Source organism: Sarcophilus harrisii, chromosome 3, assembly GCF_902635505.1.
Source record: "Sarcophilus harrisii chromosome 3, mSarHar1.11, whole genome shotgun sequence".
Classification (NCBI taxonomy): Eukaryota; Metazoa; Chordata; class Mammalia; order Dasyuromorphia; family Dasyuridae; genus Sarcophilus; species Sarcophilus harrisii.
The window spans coordinates 588,226,687-588,244,817 of NC_045428.1; the positions used below are offsets into that span (position 1 = coordinate 588,226,687).

The following is an 18,131-nucleotide window of genomic DNA, read 5'->3' on the forward strand; positions in this document are numbered from 1 at the left end:
GCATCTGGCCTGGGGCAAGGTGTCTGTGTCCGTAATTGGACAGTAGACAGGTCTTTAAGCTTTTACTGGGTGCCAGGTACCAGGCTAAACTAAGGATGTAAATACAAAAAACAAACCACCCTGCTTTGGGGGGAAGATAGCCCACTGTGGGGTTGTTTCCCCTGGGGATGGCATGGGACCAGTGAGGGGAGTTACTTGGTATGTTGATTCAGTTTCAGTTCCCAGAGCTAGGAAAACCAGGTGGGAGCATGGCATGAAGAGGGTGGGCTGGCCTCTGCTGGGCGAGTGAATGCTACCGGGCAGAAGCCAAGTGCAAGAACTCATGGGGGCAGGAGAGAATGAGTTGGACTAAATGGCTGTGGAGATCCCCTTTCTGTGTCTTTGATTGTTGGTGGGATCTTGTTAAGTATGGTTAAGTATCCTTGGTATGGGAACTTCCCTTCCCCATGGCTCTGCATGGCCAACCCAAGAGCTTCCCGTGTCTTTGCTTCTAGCTCGGGGTCCCCACATCCACTCCCTCAGAAGAGCCTGCTTCCCAGACTGATTGGGGATACAGAGAAGTCCAGTCCTCTTGGTCCCCTTCTACAGGAGGGATCCACAGACCACGTGTAATTTCGTATAGTGGAGAACCAAGAATGGTTTTCAGCATTTTAAATTCAAAAATTCTTAACTCAGGGGCTGTACAAAATCAGGTGGCCAGTCAGATTTGGCCCATCCCTAGAATGGAACATTTCTCTTTATAGAATCACAAAGTATCAGAATTGGGAAGGAAATCAGAAGAGCCAACCCTCCCCCCCACCAGACATACACATGCATGCTATGTATCTGGCAAGTTTATCTAGCTTTTGCTTGATGGACTCAAGTGAGGGGAGCCCCACTATTTCCTGGACAGGTTTATTTTTGGGGGGTAAAGACCATCTTTTAGATGTTTTGTTTTATTTTTTAATGTCCTGCCCTGCACACAATAGGAACTCGACAGATTAAGAGTCATCCTGGTACCGTATTTGTCTGTGGTTTGTGGAGAATGACAAGGTGACAAATCAGAAAGAGGAGAACCCTCCTCCCACCCCCCCAAAAAAAGGGTGGAAGTGGGCAGTGTGGGCAGATCAGAAACTAGAGGACAGATGGATGTAGTGGAGTAGCCAAAGCTGAGAGAAACCCAGAGACTGAAGGTCCAAGCATTGCAGGGGGGCAGAAACAAGACTTCAAAAGTAAGGAAGCCCCTGCTGGGGCAGGAGGCCGATAGGAAAAGGAAGCAGTGAGTGTATTAAGCTAAAGGAGCAGAGAGTGCAGAGAGGAGAAATAGGTCTTAACCCTGACCTGGTCCATATGGTCTCTCAATTTTCCCACCTTCTTTCTCTCTTAAAAGAACAACCTTTTTTTATTTTTCTATTTTCAATATAGCTTTATTTCATTAAATATTTCCTGATTACATGAAAAAATTTAATGTTCATTTAAAAAAAAATTTGAGTTCCAAATTCTCTCTCTCATTCCCCTTCTTTGCTCTTTAAGAAACTAAACAGAATGAAAGGGATTATACATATGAAGAAATGCAAAATATATTACAATATCAACCATCTAACAATCATTCTTTGTTTATCTCACATACTACACATCTGTCCCCTGCTCATTTTCCCTCTTTTGTGCCCTAGTGTTTTTCAAAGTTGCCCAATAGCATTGAATGGAATTCAGAGCTATGAAAAACATACCCCACCTCAGACATTATTTTCAGTTTTATTATCCTCTTTCACTGTATTATCCCCTCTTAACATAATGAACAAAGTATACATGTAATTTTTAAAAATTCCTTTCAGACTCAAAGACCAGACCTCAGACTAAAGCATCAATTCCAAAGCAGAGAGTTTTTCAAGAAAACTCTTTCCCGGGGCTGATAATAAAAAGACTTCCAAGGAATAGTCCCATGTACTCAAAGTTTAGGGGACAAAAAGCCAGAGAAAATGAGGGCAGTTTAAACAAAAAGCAGAGAAATCAAGTGAAACCCTTTGAATGCAGCGAATGTGGAAAAAGATTTATCTACTGCTCTGAGCTCATTCGACATTGGCGAATCCATACCGGAGAGAAACCTTATAAATGCAACGAATGTGAGAAAACTTTCAGATACTGCTCGTCCCTGAATCAGCACCAGAAAATCCACATTTTAGAGAAACCCTTTGAATGTAGTGAATGTGGGAAAGCTTTTAGCGACAACTCGACCCTCCTTCGACATCAGAAAATTCATTACGTGGAGAAGACGTACAAATGTAGTGATTGTGGGAAATCCTTTAGCTACTATTCAGCCTTGATCCGACATCAAAGAATTCATACTGGAGAGAAGCCCTATGAATGCAGTGTGTGTGGGAAGGCCTTTGGGTACTGTTCCTCTCTAATCCAGCATCATAGAATCCATACCATAGAGAAGCCCTATAAATGTGATGACTGTGGAAAAGCCTTTACCGATAGCTCAAACCTTCTCCGACATCAGAGAGTTCATAATGTAGAAAAACCCTACAAATGTAATGAATGTGGAAAGTCCTTCAGTTACTGCTCGGTCTTCATTCGACATCAGCGGATTCACACTGGAGAGAAGCCTTATGAATGTAGCGAATGTGGGAAATGCTTCAGCCACAGCACGTGCCTTACCCAGCACCAGAGAACGCACACTGGGGAGAAACCCTACGAGTGCAGCGAGTGCGGGAAAGCCTTCAGCCAGAACTCGTCCCTTTATTATCACCAGAGAGCACACACGGGGGAGAAACCCTACAAATGCAACGTGTGTGGGAAAGCCTTCAGTTACAATGCCTCCCTCACCCAACACAAGCAAACGCACACAGGGGAGAAGCCCTACGAGTGCAGGGACTGTGGGAAAACCTTCAGCCGGAGGACCTACCTTACTGAGCACCAGAGGATTCATCTGGCAGAGAAGCTCTTTGAGTGCGGTGAGTGCGGCAAGTCCTTCACTCACAACTCTTCTCTTACTGAACATCAGAGGTTTCACACCGGAGAGAAGCCCTACGAATGCAGTGAGTGCGGGAAAGCCTTCAGCCGGAGCACGTTCCTAACTCGCCATCGGCAAACCCATAGTGGAGAGAAACCTTATGAGTGCAGTGAGTGTGGGAAGTCCTTCGGCCAGAGACAGTCCCTTTATTACCACCAGAGGACACACACTGGGGAGAAGCCCTACGAGTGCAGCGAGTGTGGGAAGTCCTTCAGCCGGAGCACGTTCCTCACTCAGCATCAGCGAATTCACACTGGTGAGAGGCCCTATGGCTGTGACGAATGTGGGAGTGCCTTCAGTAGGCGGGCAGCCCTCACCAAGCACCAAAACCTTCACTGCAAAGGGTATCTTCAGTGAGCAGGCCCCTGCTTTAACATTTTGTTCCATTCCCAAGTCAAGGTGTCACAGAGTAGGACTCTGGGTCTGTGTAGCCGTGTGTCTCAGGGCCTTCTTTGTCCAGTAGCCTTTAAGCAACCGGGTCCAAAGGAGGGCAGAGCGGGGGACCCCTGCCCTGGACACACTATAGGTTTCCAGTATATTTCTACAGGACTACCAGTGTAGCCACTCACCCTTCCCATACTGGACAATCTCAAAGATGTGTCCTCTACATCTCTGTGAAAGATGAATCCACAAAAGATTGCAACATCTCAGCTTGGAGCATTTGGACCAAGTGGAAATTACAGTGACCAAACAAGGTGAATTTGGGTTTGACACAAATGAGGAAAAGTTCATGTGTCCACAGGAAAGTACAGTTTAGGCAAACAGGGTCTATGCCAATGAAGTTTTTGATTTTTTTAAAAAAGATTTTTAAAGAAAGAGGTGATTGTAGCAGATGATTGAATGTGAGAACATACTACAAGATTTGCTGCTTTTACTGAAGTATTTCTCTTGGAAATATATATTTAAGTCATCCTTATATAGTCCTTTAAAAATAAATATCTACAACTGTTTTCTCATCCTTGATTCTGTGATGTTATTTTACATAAAGAACTTCTCTATAGTTCTATTTAATGTTTCGAGAGGCCTCATTGGACAAAGGAAAACCTGTAAGGAAGCAAAGAAAAGCTAGACGGCTTTGAAAACAATGTATAGTATTTATTATTATGTAAGTTTTCTTGCGATGAAAATTTATTGTTTGATATTGAATACTCTTATGTTATTTTGTGTAAATGGTATTTTTTTTCCTTTAGTATTTAAGTTTTAAATAAATTTAAAAAACAAATATAAATAAAAATGGCCTCATTGTTAGAGGTCCTATATATCCGATACAGCTGGCTTTTTTGGAACTAAATATTTGAATCACGGCTTCTCAAACATGTTTGGTGAGTCTTGGTTTTATTTTGTTTTCTAAGCGAAATGTTACATGGTGGGGTTTGAGAAATAGACCTCTTTCCCACTTTGTTTCCTTTTCCCCCTAAAGTCCAAGTTTCACAGAACTTTCAGAGCCCTCTTGGACCCCTCCCATCCCCACCAGACCTCTGGGGAGGGAACCCACTCCCTCTAGGGGTAATCCATTTTATTTTGAGATAGAGCCAGTCTTTCCACCTGTTCCAACGGCTGAACCCTCGTAATGTCCCCCCCCACTAAGAGGGACAGCCATCCCTTTCCTGTCATTGACCCCGTGGCACGGACCGGGCGCCCCCCCAGCGCTCACGGCACCGCCGTCTGGCCCGCTGGCCTGGCCCAGACCAGCTACGGGGCGAGGGGGCTCCCGGACTACATTTCCCAGAATCCTTCCCGCATCCGGGTTTCCATTCTCTGTTCGCAGAGAATCCCGCCCTCCCTAGGCCAGAGTGGGGCCGCGGAGGTCTCTGGGAAAACAAAAAACGCGAGACTCCTCGCTCTGGAGGATTCTGAGACTTGCGGTGCGTTGGTGACTTTCGTGCAGACGCAGCGTCGCAGGGGGCAGGGCGGGGGCTAGGTTGCCTCGGGGGGTGGGGCCAGAGAGGCTGTGCTCCGTCTGCTCAGAGCGCCCGCAGCCCAGGGGACTCTGGCCCCTCTGGGAGGGGGCTCCTGCCCCTGCCTTCCTCTGGCCCACCCCAGGCCCTGGCCCTGAACCCGCGGTTCCCCCTGGGGAAAGGACAAGGAACTGTAGCCCTCTCCCCCCTTCCTGTCCATCCCCTTCTGCTCACCCCTCCCCCAATTATCTTTTCCCTAATCCGAACTCCCCCCTTCTCTCCAGTCCTTCCTTCCCCCTTCCCCAGTCATCTTAATTCTGCTCATCCCCCTCTCCCTCCACAACCCGTCCTCCCTCTCCACAACCCGTCCTCCCTCTCCCCAATCCATCCTCCCCCCATCTCCCTTCCCTAATCCATCTTCCCCCTCCCCCTCCCCATCTCCCCTGCCCCATCCTCCCCCTTCCCCATCTCCCCTGCCCCCCACCCAGGCTGGGCTTCCTCCTCCGCGCCCACATGAACAGCCCCTTGTGTGTCTGTGCCCTGCGGGTGGGACTCTGAGAAAGGGGGTCCCTTCTGGTCGGGAGGGAAGGGCCCCAGCCGGAGGGTCTGAGTGTGACTCGGCACCCATGTGGTCTGTGCTGCGGGAAGTCTCCTGTTGAACCGGGGCAGGGGTCTCTGTGCGAGATGCCGTAGTTCCAGGAGCTTGGCGGGTCCCCGCGACATCGCTGCCACCTGCTTGGTGCCCACCTGGGGGGCGCTTGGTACCTGCAGGGTTTCAGCGAGGCTTGGGCCTCGATCTCTGGATGGCCCAGGTTGGCCCTGCCCCGCAGCCACCGCCCAGCGCCGGCCTGGGTCATGGCCGCCTCTCTGTCCCTCCCGGTCCCAGCCCCCCCAGAACAAGTGAGGTTCCTCAGCCTGAAGGGGGAGGAAAACGCCCCCGGGCCGCAGGGAACCCCCCAAGGAGGGGGCCAGACTGCCCACGGACCCTCCTGCCAGGGCTCCAGGACAAAGCCCAGAGACCCACGGGAAGGAGCAGGGGGCGCATCGGAGCAGTCCTGGACCTCTTTGCCCGGGACCTGCCGGAGGCCACAGCATCCAAAACACAAGAGTTTCATCCAAATTCTTGAGGAAAAAGGTGAGACAGATGGAAGAGTCGGGGAGGAGGGTGAGGATTTGGGGCGGGTGAGTAGATGGGGAGGGTTGGTCTTGGGAACATAATGAGGGGCCATGGTATTGGACTTGGGTTCATGTCTTGCCCTTAAAGCCCACTGAACCTTTCAGTATCCCGTTCCCTTCTTTGTGTCCGGGACAGTTGTCAAAATGGTGAAAAAAAAATAGAAAAGAGACAAAAATAAGGACCCCAGATTAAGAACCCAAATCCAAGACTAAATCACTGCTGAGGTGAAGCTCTCGCGGCAGGCTGACGAGATCCCGGTTCTGGACCAGAACAGTGGCTCCTGCCTCATCATGTAGCTTTTAAGTTCAGATGAGACCAAGTGTTTTGCAAACTTTAAAAAGACCCCATTGGTGTCAGCCATCATTAGAAAGAGTAGGGGAACCTGGACCCCTTGCATGTGGTCCTTCATTGCGGTTGGGAAGGGGGTCCCCGAAAGTTCCCAGACCGGTGTCCGGGGGTGACTCACCACCATCTGCAGGCTTGAACCCGTCTCCTGGTCAAGGAGCAAAGTTTATTGAAAGTCTGGCTCTGGGGGCTCCTGTGCTCAGACCTGAGACATCCTCAGAAGCAGGAGCAGGACTCTCCTCAGCCCAGCCTCTGGTGGGTGGTCTTCTGGCCCCTGTCGGGGTCTGCGCAGTGCCGGGAGCTCCCCTCTGGCTGGCCCGCTCTGCCCTCTGGCCCACGCGCTCCTCCCGTCCCGAGTTCTGGTGGCGCTGGCTGGAGGCAGACCCGAGCGTCGATGGCGCCCTCCTCCCTTCCTCCTCTGGGGCGCCAACCAAGGGAGAGTCTCGGGCGCTTGGAGGGACTCGTCGGTGTTCACTTAGTCTAGCCGAGTTTTGAGAAGCAGTGACGGAGATCCAGGCCGGGCTAGAGCTGGGGCCTCCGCTGCCGCCCCTGTTCTCGGTTCTTGAAATGATTCTTCACAATCTTGTCCCGTTTTCCGGCTCCCGTCCCCGTCCTGCTCGGCGGTCTCTAGTTTGGCGACAGCTAAAGCCGGAGGAACTCTCCCGATCCCTCAGCTATGGCGGGAGCACCCAGGGGAGCACTCTCGGCCAGGATGCCGACTCCCCCACTCTAGTCCCGCCTTCTCCCACCTCACACAGTTGGGGCAGACCCCGGTCAGAAAGAGGTCTCTGGGCTTTCTTAAAGTAAACTTTCTTATACACAAACTATTTTAAATAATTAAAAAAAAATAAACTCTAAAGTTTACTCTTTGGAGTCGCTCTCTCTCAGTGTGAGAGTGTGAGAGAATGTGTGGAGTTCCACCTTGTTGGTTTGGGTCCCTCCTCCCGTTCTGTCAGGACCTTCATTCAGCCCCAAGCAGGTTTGCTGCTCCTCCCACCCAGGCCTGGGACACTGAGTGGGCTTGTTCTGCCTCCAGCGCAGCCATTGACTAAAAAGATTGGTGAGAAGAGAACCTCAGGGAGGGCCTTGTTGGTGTGTAAATAAATGTGTGTGTGTCTGTCTGCCTGTGTGTGAATGTGTGTGTGTGAGTGTATGAGAGTGTGAGTGCGTGTGTGCACATTTGTAGTATAAAGTGCACCCGAGAGCCCAGGTCGTCCCCTCTGTGAAGCCCGTCTCTGGGCACCCGGATTCATTGGGCCACAAACCGGCTCCTTGGTGGCATCGATCACCCCCGTGTCACATCTCCTCTATGCAAAGTTGTCCTGACGCACCTTGTCGGCCATTGCGTCTGGGTCAGCTCCCGATTCCCTCGTTCAGTCTCTGTCTCCAGACGGGGGAGGGTCTCACCTGGTGTCAGAAAAGCTGTTCCTGACTCCTTAGAGACCCCGGCTCTGATGTCTTTGGGCCCAAGCTTATGCCAGAGATCACAGTGGGGTCCTTAGTTCAAGCCCCCCCAAGCCCTCCCTCGTTTCTTGTTTTTAATCAGTCTCTGGCTGTCGCTTCTCCTTCTTGCCCAGAGACAACCCTTGCTCCCGTGAGCCCGTGCACTTCCCAGCTTTGTCACAGAGGAGATGGGACAAAGGAGGCATTTGCAGGCCCACAGGCTGGGGACCTCTCCCCAGACTCTCTCCCGGCCTCTGCGCAGCCTCGGGCATTTCCCCAGGCCCCAGTTCCGGACTAGGTTCATATCCCAGGCACCAGTACCTGCCCTTCTTAAAGCCTAACTGTGCAGGCCGGGCCCTGCCCTCTGTCCTCTCCCACCCTGGATCGTGGGGCCTCCGAGGAGGGCGGAACCCGGGGGCCCAGCCAGGGGGCAGAGGGGCGTTGGAGGGAAGACCCCAGGCCCTGGGGGGGAGAGTCCGAGGTGGACCCAGAGAAGTGAGAAGAGTCCTGCCCCCTGGGAGCTTCCAGCCACCGGGCTTCTCTTGGGCTGTTACTTGGAGCAGGGGGAAGTGGGGAGCACTCACCTTCCCAGCGTGGCTGTGCCCCGTTTGCTCAGTTTCCTCCCCTGTGAGCTGGAGGAGGGAGGGAGTGCTCCTGTTGGACGCTGCCCTTGGCTCTCAGAGGATCAGGCTGCGTCAGAGTTACCGCATCCCCCTGACGGGCACAGACTCAGTCGGATGCTCCCCTGGAGTGGGCACAGACAGGCCTTGGGATCCCGGGGCTTCTCTGACTTTGTGCAGCCTGCATTGAGGAAGGGGAGCTCATGCATTGTACTGTGCTCCTGGAGCACAGCCCCTTCTCTGATGAGCGCTCGCCATGCCAGGCGGCCCCATGCCAGGGGCTCCAGGGCGCGCCATCCATTCTAAAGTTTTCCAGAGCGACCCCGAGAGCCTCCTCCTGTCTCTCTGCCATCCCAGGAGCACTTGCCCTGTGCGAGTTCTCCGGGACATAATCTTTTGGGCAGGCTTCCACTTGGCATTTGTACAGTGTGGCCAGGCCAAGAGAGCTGTGCCCACCCTGTGGTGGGCACCTTGGTAGTCAAGTTCAAGCAGGAGCTGAGTGTCTGGTACCCAATCCTGCCACTGCCTTTCAGAATCTTCCTAGGACGATTCAGCGGGGAGGCTCCAGCCTCCTGGATGGCGCTGGGAGGCTGTGCTGGGAGGCTGGTGCTGGGAGGCTGGCACTGGAAGGCTGACCAGGTTGCAGCTGGGCAGCAGCAGCACAAGGCTCTGCAGACCTTCAGTTTGGCGGCCATAGCTCTCCTCCCCCACACTTTCCATCAGAGCCCCTCAAACACTGAGGGTTAGGCAAAGGCCAAGAAAAACACAGTGGGGTCACAGAGAGTCGGACATGATTGAAAGATGACTGAAGCAACAACATTGCCTTGACCCACCTCGGGAGGTTTGTTAGCTAGCTCAGAGGTCTGCTGATCAGTCCATAAATGTGTGTAAAGTACCTACTAAGGGCTGTAATGTTTTGCCACGAAGATCTCACATCCCTTTTCATGCTTTATTGTTGTCAGGCTTGGCCTGCCAGCCCCCCATGGGTGCCTCCAGGTGTAGAACTCTGCAGGCCGGGCACTCTGTCTGGGCCCCGCCTCGCTGCCTATGGACATGCTCAGGGCTAATTAGCTGGTTTTCCTGGCCAGAAATTGCTTCTGTGACATCCCCAACAAGCCTGAAGAGCTCTGGGGAAGGGGAGATCCTGGGGCTCCGGCCCCCTGAGGGACAGACCTGGCACGGGGAGGACTTCCTCACGTCAAGCCTGACTCTGGCTCATTCCTGTTCTCTGGAGCACGGGGGAGCCTCGTAGGAGATGTTCCAGTTCTCTCTCCCAGACTCTGCCTTAGGATTTGGTTCTCCAGAGCTCCACCCTGCCTCCTGCCGGAGACCCTTCTCACGTCCCCTTGAGGCGGGCCCTCTTCTCCAGGCCCCGTTTCTGGATGTGGCTCCCAGGGCCGGGCAGACGAGGGCAGGCCCTGCTGATCTTCCTGTCCCCTCATTCTGGGTTACATGTCTGGGTGGACTTGGACGCCAGTATTTTCCCAGCTCTTTGAAACCCGACTTCCCCACACCCGGGGGGCCGTCATGCTGTGCCCTCTGCTCCAGTATAACCCGCTCTGTGGGCATTTGCCTCCAAGGCTTCCAGAGATCCTGCAGCTACTGGGGGTCAGCTGGGATTCGAACCCTGCTCCTGACTGAGTTCTCAGCTCTTCCCATCCCACCCTCACACTTGCAGTAACCCCGAGTCCCGGGTGCCTAGTCCCACAGGGTGTTTGTGACTGTTACGGCCACAGTGATGGAGAAGCAGCGGGAAGCAGGCCCTGCCCTCCAGGGGCCTGTGGTTCCCTGGGACAGACCCACATCAAAGATAAACAAAATAGAGACAAACCTTAGGTCGTGCCTCTGGGGGCAGCCTCCCCCCTTCCAAAAAAGAAGCATCTTTCTGAATTGTTTCTCCCTCACCCAGAGTTCTCTGGGAAATTCACAAAAGTGCATAAAAAGACACAAAACCCATGCAAGTGCTGGTGGTAACAAGACTTACTTGTCACAAGACAAGCTCGCTTTCACTCCCAGAAACACATAAAAGACTTGTGATCACCTCAAAGAGCCAGGGCCCCTCTGTTCTCTCTGTCCCCCCCCCAGTCCTGTGGGGTGGACTCTCCTTGGGTGGGGATTGCTGCAGAGGGGAGCCCCACTTTTGCCCTAGGAATGCGTGCCAGCCTCTAGCTTTCTCTGGGTTTGGGGGGCTGCTCCCCAAGGTCAAGGACTGTGTTCAGTACAGTAGGAGGCATGTAGATACTCACTGCATGATGTCGGAGCCATTTTTCTGACCCTGTGACCTCTGCCCTCCTCCAAGGTCAGATGGAGGGTGGCCCCTGGACAAGCAGAACGCATGTGATGTGTCAGGAGCCGGTGACATTCCGGGATGTGGCCGTGGACTTCAGCCGGGAGGAGTGGGGGCTACTGGACCCTGCCCAGAGGGACCTCTACAGGGACGTGATGCTGGAGAACTACAGGAGCCTGGCCTCCCTGGGTAAGGGCCTGCCCCTGAGGCTGCCTCAGCCCCCTCGGTTATTGCTGGCTGGGGGCCTTCTGGGGATCGTCTGCTCTTGATATTGGAGTGCAAGGTTACGTACTCCTAGTCTGCTTGTGCTTGTGTTCTCCAGGAAAAGCCCTGTGCTTCAGAGTCAGGACTGGCCAGATTAATCAGGCTGCCTGGTGTCCTTCCCAGTGAGGAGGCCCTGGCAGGGGGCAGGCTGTGCCCCCCCCCACCCCAGCTGGAACAAACAAGTTTGTTCTCTCTGAACCCACTGATGGCCTCCCCTCCCCCAGGGCCGACCCCTGCCCCCAAGCACAGGCAGACACATCCCATTTGTCTTCCCATGAGCAGGGCTGCTCCAAGCCCAGCCTGATGTGCTCTCTCATTTGGAACATGGGAATGGACCCTGGAGGCTGGAGACGGGAGACCCCAGAGGCCCCCAGCCAGGTGAGTGATGGAAAGTCGGGTAGCTGGCGAGTCCTTAAAAGGTTGGGATATGGGGGGGCTCTGCTTAATGGGCTCATGAGAGCATTAGGTATGAATGTAGTCAAGATGTGAATGAGGAAACAGAAAGATTTCTTTATCTCCACTCTCATTCCTTAGACCCATCCTCTCCAGCATCCCCCCTCTTTGGTATCCCCCCTCCTTAGCATCCTCCCTCCTCAGCATTCCCCTCCCCAACATCCTCCTTCATGTGTTCTATGGACTCCACTCCCACAATCTTTCCTCCTGACCCCTCCAAGTCTGGCCCTTATTACAGACTCACCGTCTCTGCCGTTAAACATAACTTTAAACATAAATGGGGTTTCCCCATTTAAAAAGAGAAAATAGACAAGGAATGCCTTTTCCTTGTCTCTGTCAGCTCTTTTCCCTCCTTTTCCATCTAACCTTGGGGATGGACCCCTGCCCTCCCAGAACCTCCCTTACCCCTGCCTCAGCTGGCCATCCCACTCAGGCTGCCCAGAGCTCCTGGTCTCGGCTCGGGCTCTGCCCGCCCAGACACTTGGACTCTGCCCGGCCTCTGTCCAGTGCTGACCCTCCCAAGGCCATTCCTGATCTTGCAACCACTGTCCTGGATCTATCTTTGGAGCTCTGGGTTTGGACAGGAGAAGCCACAGGCTTGTGTCTACACAGGCCACCGTGTTCCAGGAGAGTTTGTCCTGATGGAGTCGTTTGGTTTGTGGGTTTGTTTGAATCTCAGCAAATATTGAAATAAAACAAAGATTCCTGGAGAGAACTAAGTTTAGACTGCACGCAGAGCTTAAAGCAGACATTTGTGATAATGTTGTTCTGTACACACGTAAAAACTTTGAGCCACACTCTGTTATATTAATAGTAATAGTAATAGCTGATTGGCTTTCTGTTCCCTACCCAGCTCTTCCATCTTTACTTTTTCATATAGTAGTTTTTTGAAGGCAGTTTGTGGTTTTGCATTTTTTTTAAGTCATGGTAAATATTTATTGTCTTTTTCTTATTCTTTCTTTGCTCAACTTCTCTTTGTTTTGTTTTGGTTTTTTGTTTGTTTTCTGATTTCTCTGTATATGTCATTTTTATAGTATAGGAATATTCCATCCTAGTCATACACTACCATTTAGTCAGGCATTAGCTAACAATTGAATATATAGGTTATGTCCAGAGTTGTCCTACTATAAGTAAAGCAACTAGAAATATTTTTACAAAGATGGAGTTATCTTCCTCCTTTTAATATCATTCCTGGTTCTTGTTGTGGGACCATTGGCAAAAGTAGTCTGCGTCGTAATCCTTATGGCAAGCTTGTTGCCCTGGACCATTTAGGCAGAGATGTTGAACAAGCAGGGGGAGATGTGGGGTACAGCTCAGGAGAGGGCAGAGGATGTGAGTGTTGTCTGCTTAGAGATGATCATTGAACCCAGCAGGGCTCCAAACAGGATGTAGGAAGAGGAGAAAGCCCAGGGGAAGAGCCCTGTGCATGCAGATTGTGTGAGGGGCAGGATGTGGATGATATGCCCACGAGCAGATGAGAGACCATTCTGATCCCCAAGAAGCAAACCACTTCAGACCAGGGTCAGTAATGTCACAGGAAGGCTAAGGGCTAAGGAGAGGCCTTTGGTGACCTTGCCGCAAATAATTTCTGACAAGTGCTTCCGACAAGCCAGATTCCAAGGGACTGGGAGGTGAGAAATGGGAAGAAATAAGTGTACACCATTTTTTCTAGGAGTCTGACTTGGAAAACAAAGTGAGGTAAGGATCAGTCTGTGAAGCCTGGGGTGCACTATCCACACCTATTGCCAGACTGTGGGGGTGTCAGCTGAAGCTCTCAAAGGCCATCCCTCCTGTTCTTCCCACTAATGAATTCCCTGGTCTTTCCCCTCATCCCACCACAGCTAAACTCACTCTCCAGGGACCATTCCCACCATTCTCCTATCCTACAGGTCAAGCTGCCAATGGACCAGGGTTGTGGTGAGGGAAGGAAGGATGTCCCAGACCCCCAAGACTGAGATCTGCTTAAACGTGAATCATCAGCTCCTATCAACCATTGCTGATCCTTTCCCTCACAACAACCCTGACAGATAACTGTGCTAGACTTCATTTTCCCCATTTTACAAACTAGAAAACTGACTTGCCCGTGATCTTACAACTTAGAAATAATATCAGGCCTGGATTTGCATGTAGGTCTTCCTTTGTTCAGGTTGGGAAAGGGGACCCCAAAAGTTTAGGGTCATGGACTGGTGTCACGAGGTGTCTCAAAGAATTTGCAGCTATCCAAGTCAGGGGGCAAAGTTTATTATAATTGTGACGCCATTACAAAATGGGCTGAATTTTCAAAAGAAATTAGCAGAGAAACAGTAACAAGAAGACATTTATCCAGCTTTCTATCATTGATGTGCTAATTCTATGGCTCATAGGTAGGAAGAAGGAGTGGTCTCCAGAATTTGGTTCTCACTGACAAGATTATCAGTCAGTAATGAATTGAGGAGTAATTCCCAGAATCGGGCAGATTGTCAGAAAATTAACATTCCTAGGTTGGGGGGGAGCCAAGCTAAAGGACTTTGGAATTGGATAGATTGCCAGAACAGAAATCCTCCAAAATCAGGGGACCCCAAAACCACTGCTATATTTCCCTCGAAGTTATACCATATCACCTTGACTGTGCCCTTTCTAAGCTGACATGGATAAACACTGATTTTATTTTTCCATTCCTCTTGAAGACTTTTGTTTTCTTTCCCAGCTCAGAGAACAGGAAATTTAGGTAATTTTTTTTTTATTCCTTTCAGATTTAGAACGCACATCTGCAGCCAAAATGTCATCTCCATTGTTGGAAAGAGTTACAAAGAATGGTCTCTGGGACTCAAAATTGGATGAAAACTGGAAATGTGAGAACAAGTTAAAAGGACAGCAGAAGAATCTGGAGAAACCGTTAGAGCAGGGCACAGTCACCCACAAGAAAACACAGAGTCGGGAGAAAATTTACAAATGTGATGAGTGTGGGAAGACCTTCAGCTGGAGCACATGTCTTACCAAACACCAGAGAATTCATACTGGTGAGAAACCTTTTGAGTGTAATGAATGTGGGAAAGCTTTTAGCCAGAAATCATCCCTCTGTTACCATCAGAGGACTCACACTGGAGAGAAGCCCTATCTGTGCAGTGAATGTGGAAAAGCCTTCAGGTACTATTCAGTCCTTACTCAACATCAGCAGATTCACACTGGAGAGAAGCCTTATGGATGCAGTGTCTGTGGGAAAGCCTTCAGCCAGAATTCCTTCCTTACTCAGCATCAGAGGATTCACACTGGAGAGAAACCCTATAAATGCAGTAACTGTGGGAAAGCCTTCAGCCAGAGGGCCTCCTTGTATTATCATCAGAGAATTCACACTGGGGAGAGACCTTATGTGTGTGGAGAGTGTGGAAAGGCCTTCAGTTACTGCTCAGTCCTCAATCAGCATCAGCAGATTCACACAGGAGAAAAGCCTTACGAGTGCAGTGTCTGTGGGAAAGCCTTCAGCCAGAATTCCTTCCTTACTCAGCACCAGAGGATTCATACAGGAGAGAAACCCTATGAATGCTCTGAATGTGGGAAAGCCTTCAGGTACTGCTCGGCCTTTATCCAGCACCAGAAGACTCACACTGGAGAAAAACCTTACAAATGTAAAGTGTGTGGGAAAGCCTTCAGTTACTGCACCTCCCTTTCTCAGCACCATCAAACTCACACCGGTAAGAAGCCCTATCAGTGCAACGAGTGTGGGAAAGCCTTCAGCTACAGCTCCTCCCTTACCCACCATCTGAGAACTCACACCGGGGAGAAACCCTATCAGTGCAAGGAGTGTGGGAAAGCCTTCAGTTACAGCTCCTCCCTTACAGAGCACCTCAAGACCCACACTGGAGAGAAGTCTTACGAGTGCAAGGAGTGTGGAAAGTTCTTCAGGTGGCGTTCATCCCTTATCAAACACAAGACTTCACACAGGAGTGGGTATAAGGCCCACTGAGAAAAGCTCAGCTCAGACGCATTTCTTCTAAGCCCCAGACTGCGCTAGCTGTGATCGCCCTCCCAGCCATCAGTCTCCCATCTCCAGCGGCCTTTCCAACATCTCAAATTGGATGTCCAGTAGACATCTGAATGACCTCATCTCTTTCCCCTAAATTTTCCTCGCCTCCTACCTCCCCCATTATGGTGGGGGGCAACACCATCCTCCTAGTGCCTCAGGCTTTCAGCCAAGGAGCCATCCTGGATGTGTTGCTGTCTCTTACCCTCCATATCCAGCCTCTTGCCAAAGCCTGTCAGTTCTACATTTTCAGCCTTTTCTCCTTGGTATGGCCCCACCTGTACAGATCCCCATCACCTCAGATCTGGACCAGGGCAGTGGCCTACTGGGAGCTCTGGCTACCTCTAGTCTCTCCCTTCAGCCACCAAAGTGATTTTCCTACAGGATCATTCCATTTCATCATCCTAACCAAGTAGCTTCAGTGACTCCTCCTTGCCTTTGGAAGCAAATGCAGACCTTCAAAGGCCTTTAGAACCTGGCCCCCTCCACTTTTCCAGGCTTCTTGTGATCTACTTCTCAACACGTTTTCCTCAACCTGGTGACACTGACCTGCAAGATCCCCAGCTTCTCCCTGGCTGTCATCGGTGCCTGGGATAACCCGAATCTGCTCGGACTGCTAATCTCTTTGGCTCCTAAAATCCCACTTTCTGTAGGAAGCCTTCTCCCAACCCCTCTTAATTCTAGTGCCTTCCTTCTGTTATTTCCTATTTATCTTGTTGGCAGTTTCTTTGTATCTGTTGTGCTTGTTGTCTCCCCCATTAGATTGTACGCTCCTTGAGGGCAGGTACTGTATTGCCCCCTTTTGTATCCCAATGCTTAGCACAGTGCCTGGCACACAGTGGCATTTAATAGATGTTTATTGATTATAAAAGATTTTCCCCCCCGTATTTGTCCATTTTCCCCGTTGATGTATGTTAGACTCTATTTGGAGTCGCTCACATTCTCTTGTAAGATGTGATCGGAAATAACAGCCACTTGGGGCACCTTCCTGAAGAAATATATTGGTTAAAACCACAAACAAGCTTTAAACAACACAAAGACATGTACAGATCACTTTCTAAAGCAAAGGAAGTAAAGAAATAGATGGTTTGGACTGTGAATCTGAATTTTCTTTGATTCTATCACTAGCCTTTGCTCTCTTCCTGTCTTAACACCCACAACCAGTACATGAATTTGTTTGTTTGTTTGTCTGTTTGTTTTAAGAAAGAAATGAAGAAAAAAAGGAAATAAAATTTAAAAACGAAAAAAGAGAAAGAAATGAAAGCCCCACCCCTTCCATCTTCAGACTCATCTCAAGTTCATCTTTATCATAGCATCTTGCAGTCTGAGGTTTCTTAGGGCTTAATTCCTTCCTTAGCATCTCCCTTCTGGCTGTGGGCTTTAGACACCCACTGGCATATAAAGCCAGTCTCAGTGTGGGGAGGAAGGAGACTCCCATCTGCCTCCAACACTCACCAGGCCGTAGTGCCCTTCTCTGTGACCCCAGAAGCCGTCAGATTATTGAGTTCCTTAGCAGTCCTGCATTAGTACAAGTGGCTTCTTCCTTGAGAGTTTCCTATGCCAGTGAAATCTCAAGGGCAAGTTGCAGGGCTGGGAAAGGGCCCGTTTTGTCATATAGGAACAAGGGACCCTGGAAAAGACCACCTAAGGGTGATTTTATTGAATATTTCCTTTACCCAGTCCTGGAAGCTGTCCAGAGTAGCCCTTTGTTAAAATCTGTAGAATCATTGATAGTTAAAGTGGTTCATGAACATCAGTCAGAGCTCCCCCTCCAGAAATTCCCATTATGAAAGTTCTAAAAGTGGGACTTTCCAAAGCAACCTCCGAGAATGGCCATGCTGGGTCAGCATTGTTGGCTTGAGTCATTTCTGTGACTCCTTTTGGAGTTTTCTTGACAAAGATATTAAAATGTTTGCCATTTCCTTCTCCCAGCTCATTTTATAGATAAGGAACTGAGATAAACAGGGTTAGATTGTCTACAAATTTTAACTAAGGGCTTCTCTGGATAGATCCCAGGTCTAGGTAAGGAGATATTCAATAAAAATCACCCTTAGGTGGTCTTTTCCAGGGACCCTTTTTCTTGTATGACAAACCAGGTAAATAGTTTTCAGGATCACCCCTTTTCCACCCCTTCAACTTGTCTTTGAGATTTCATTAGCCTAAGAAACTCTGAAGGAAAAATTAAATTTCAACTAAAGTGTCTAAGGCTAGTTTTAAACTCATGAAGAGTCTTCCTGACTCTAAGCCCAGTGCTCTATCCACTGCATCATCTAGTTACCCTTAAATAATCTTTGTAAAGCACTGGTTTTTCAGTCATATGAGACTCTTCTTGACCCTACTTTGGGTTTTCCGGGCAAAGAAGTGGACTGCTTTGCCATTTTTTTCTCCAGCTCATTTTGCAGATGAAGAAACTTGGGCAGACAGTTAAGGGACTTGCCCAAGTCTCACATAACTAGTAAATGTCTTGAGGCTGGATTTGAATTCAAGAGTTTTAAAAGGGTCAACATTGAGTAAAAAAAAAAACATGACCTTCCCCATTTCCCCATTACTGGTATAGATAACAGAACAACAGTTTGTGAAGTCGCTGTATTTGGTACGATGACCAAGTCTGAAGGCTAAAAAACAAGAATAAGGACAAGAATTTCCCAC

The 18,131-nt window shown here is 50.0% G+C and overlaps 1 protein-coding gene across 1 annotated transcript in view; it reads left to right on the top strand.

The window, feature by feature from the left end:
- The window catches only part of LOC111718499 (zinc finger protein 850-like), a 37,310-nt gene extending 20,233 nt beyond the window's left edge, over positions 1-17,077 (top strand). The window contains exons 6-11 of the mRNA XM_031961582.1: positions 1,815-3,349; positions 4,584-4,742; positions 5,587-6,028; positions 10,778-10,954; positions 11,312-11,407; positions 14,215-17,077. Coding sequence (XP_031817442.1) covers positions 1,815-3,349; positions 4,584-4,742; positions 5,587-6,028; positions 10,778-10,954; positions 11,312-11,407; positions 14,215-15,425 — 3,620 coding nt within the window. The 3' untranslated portion in view covers positions 15,426-17,077. The remainder of the gene's footprint in view (positions 1-1,814; positions 3,350-4,583; positions 4,743-5,586; positions 6,029-10,777; positions 10,955-11,311; positions 11,408-14,214) is intronic.
- The last annotated feature ends 1,054 nt before the right edge of the window (positions 17,078-18,131 follow it).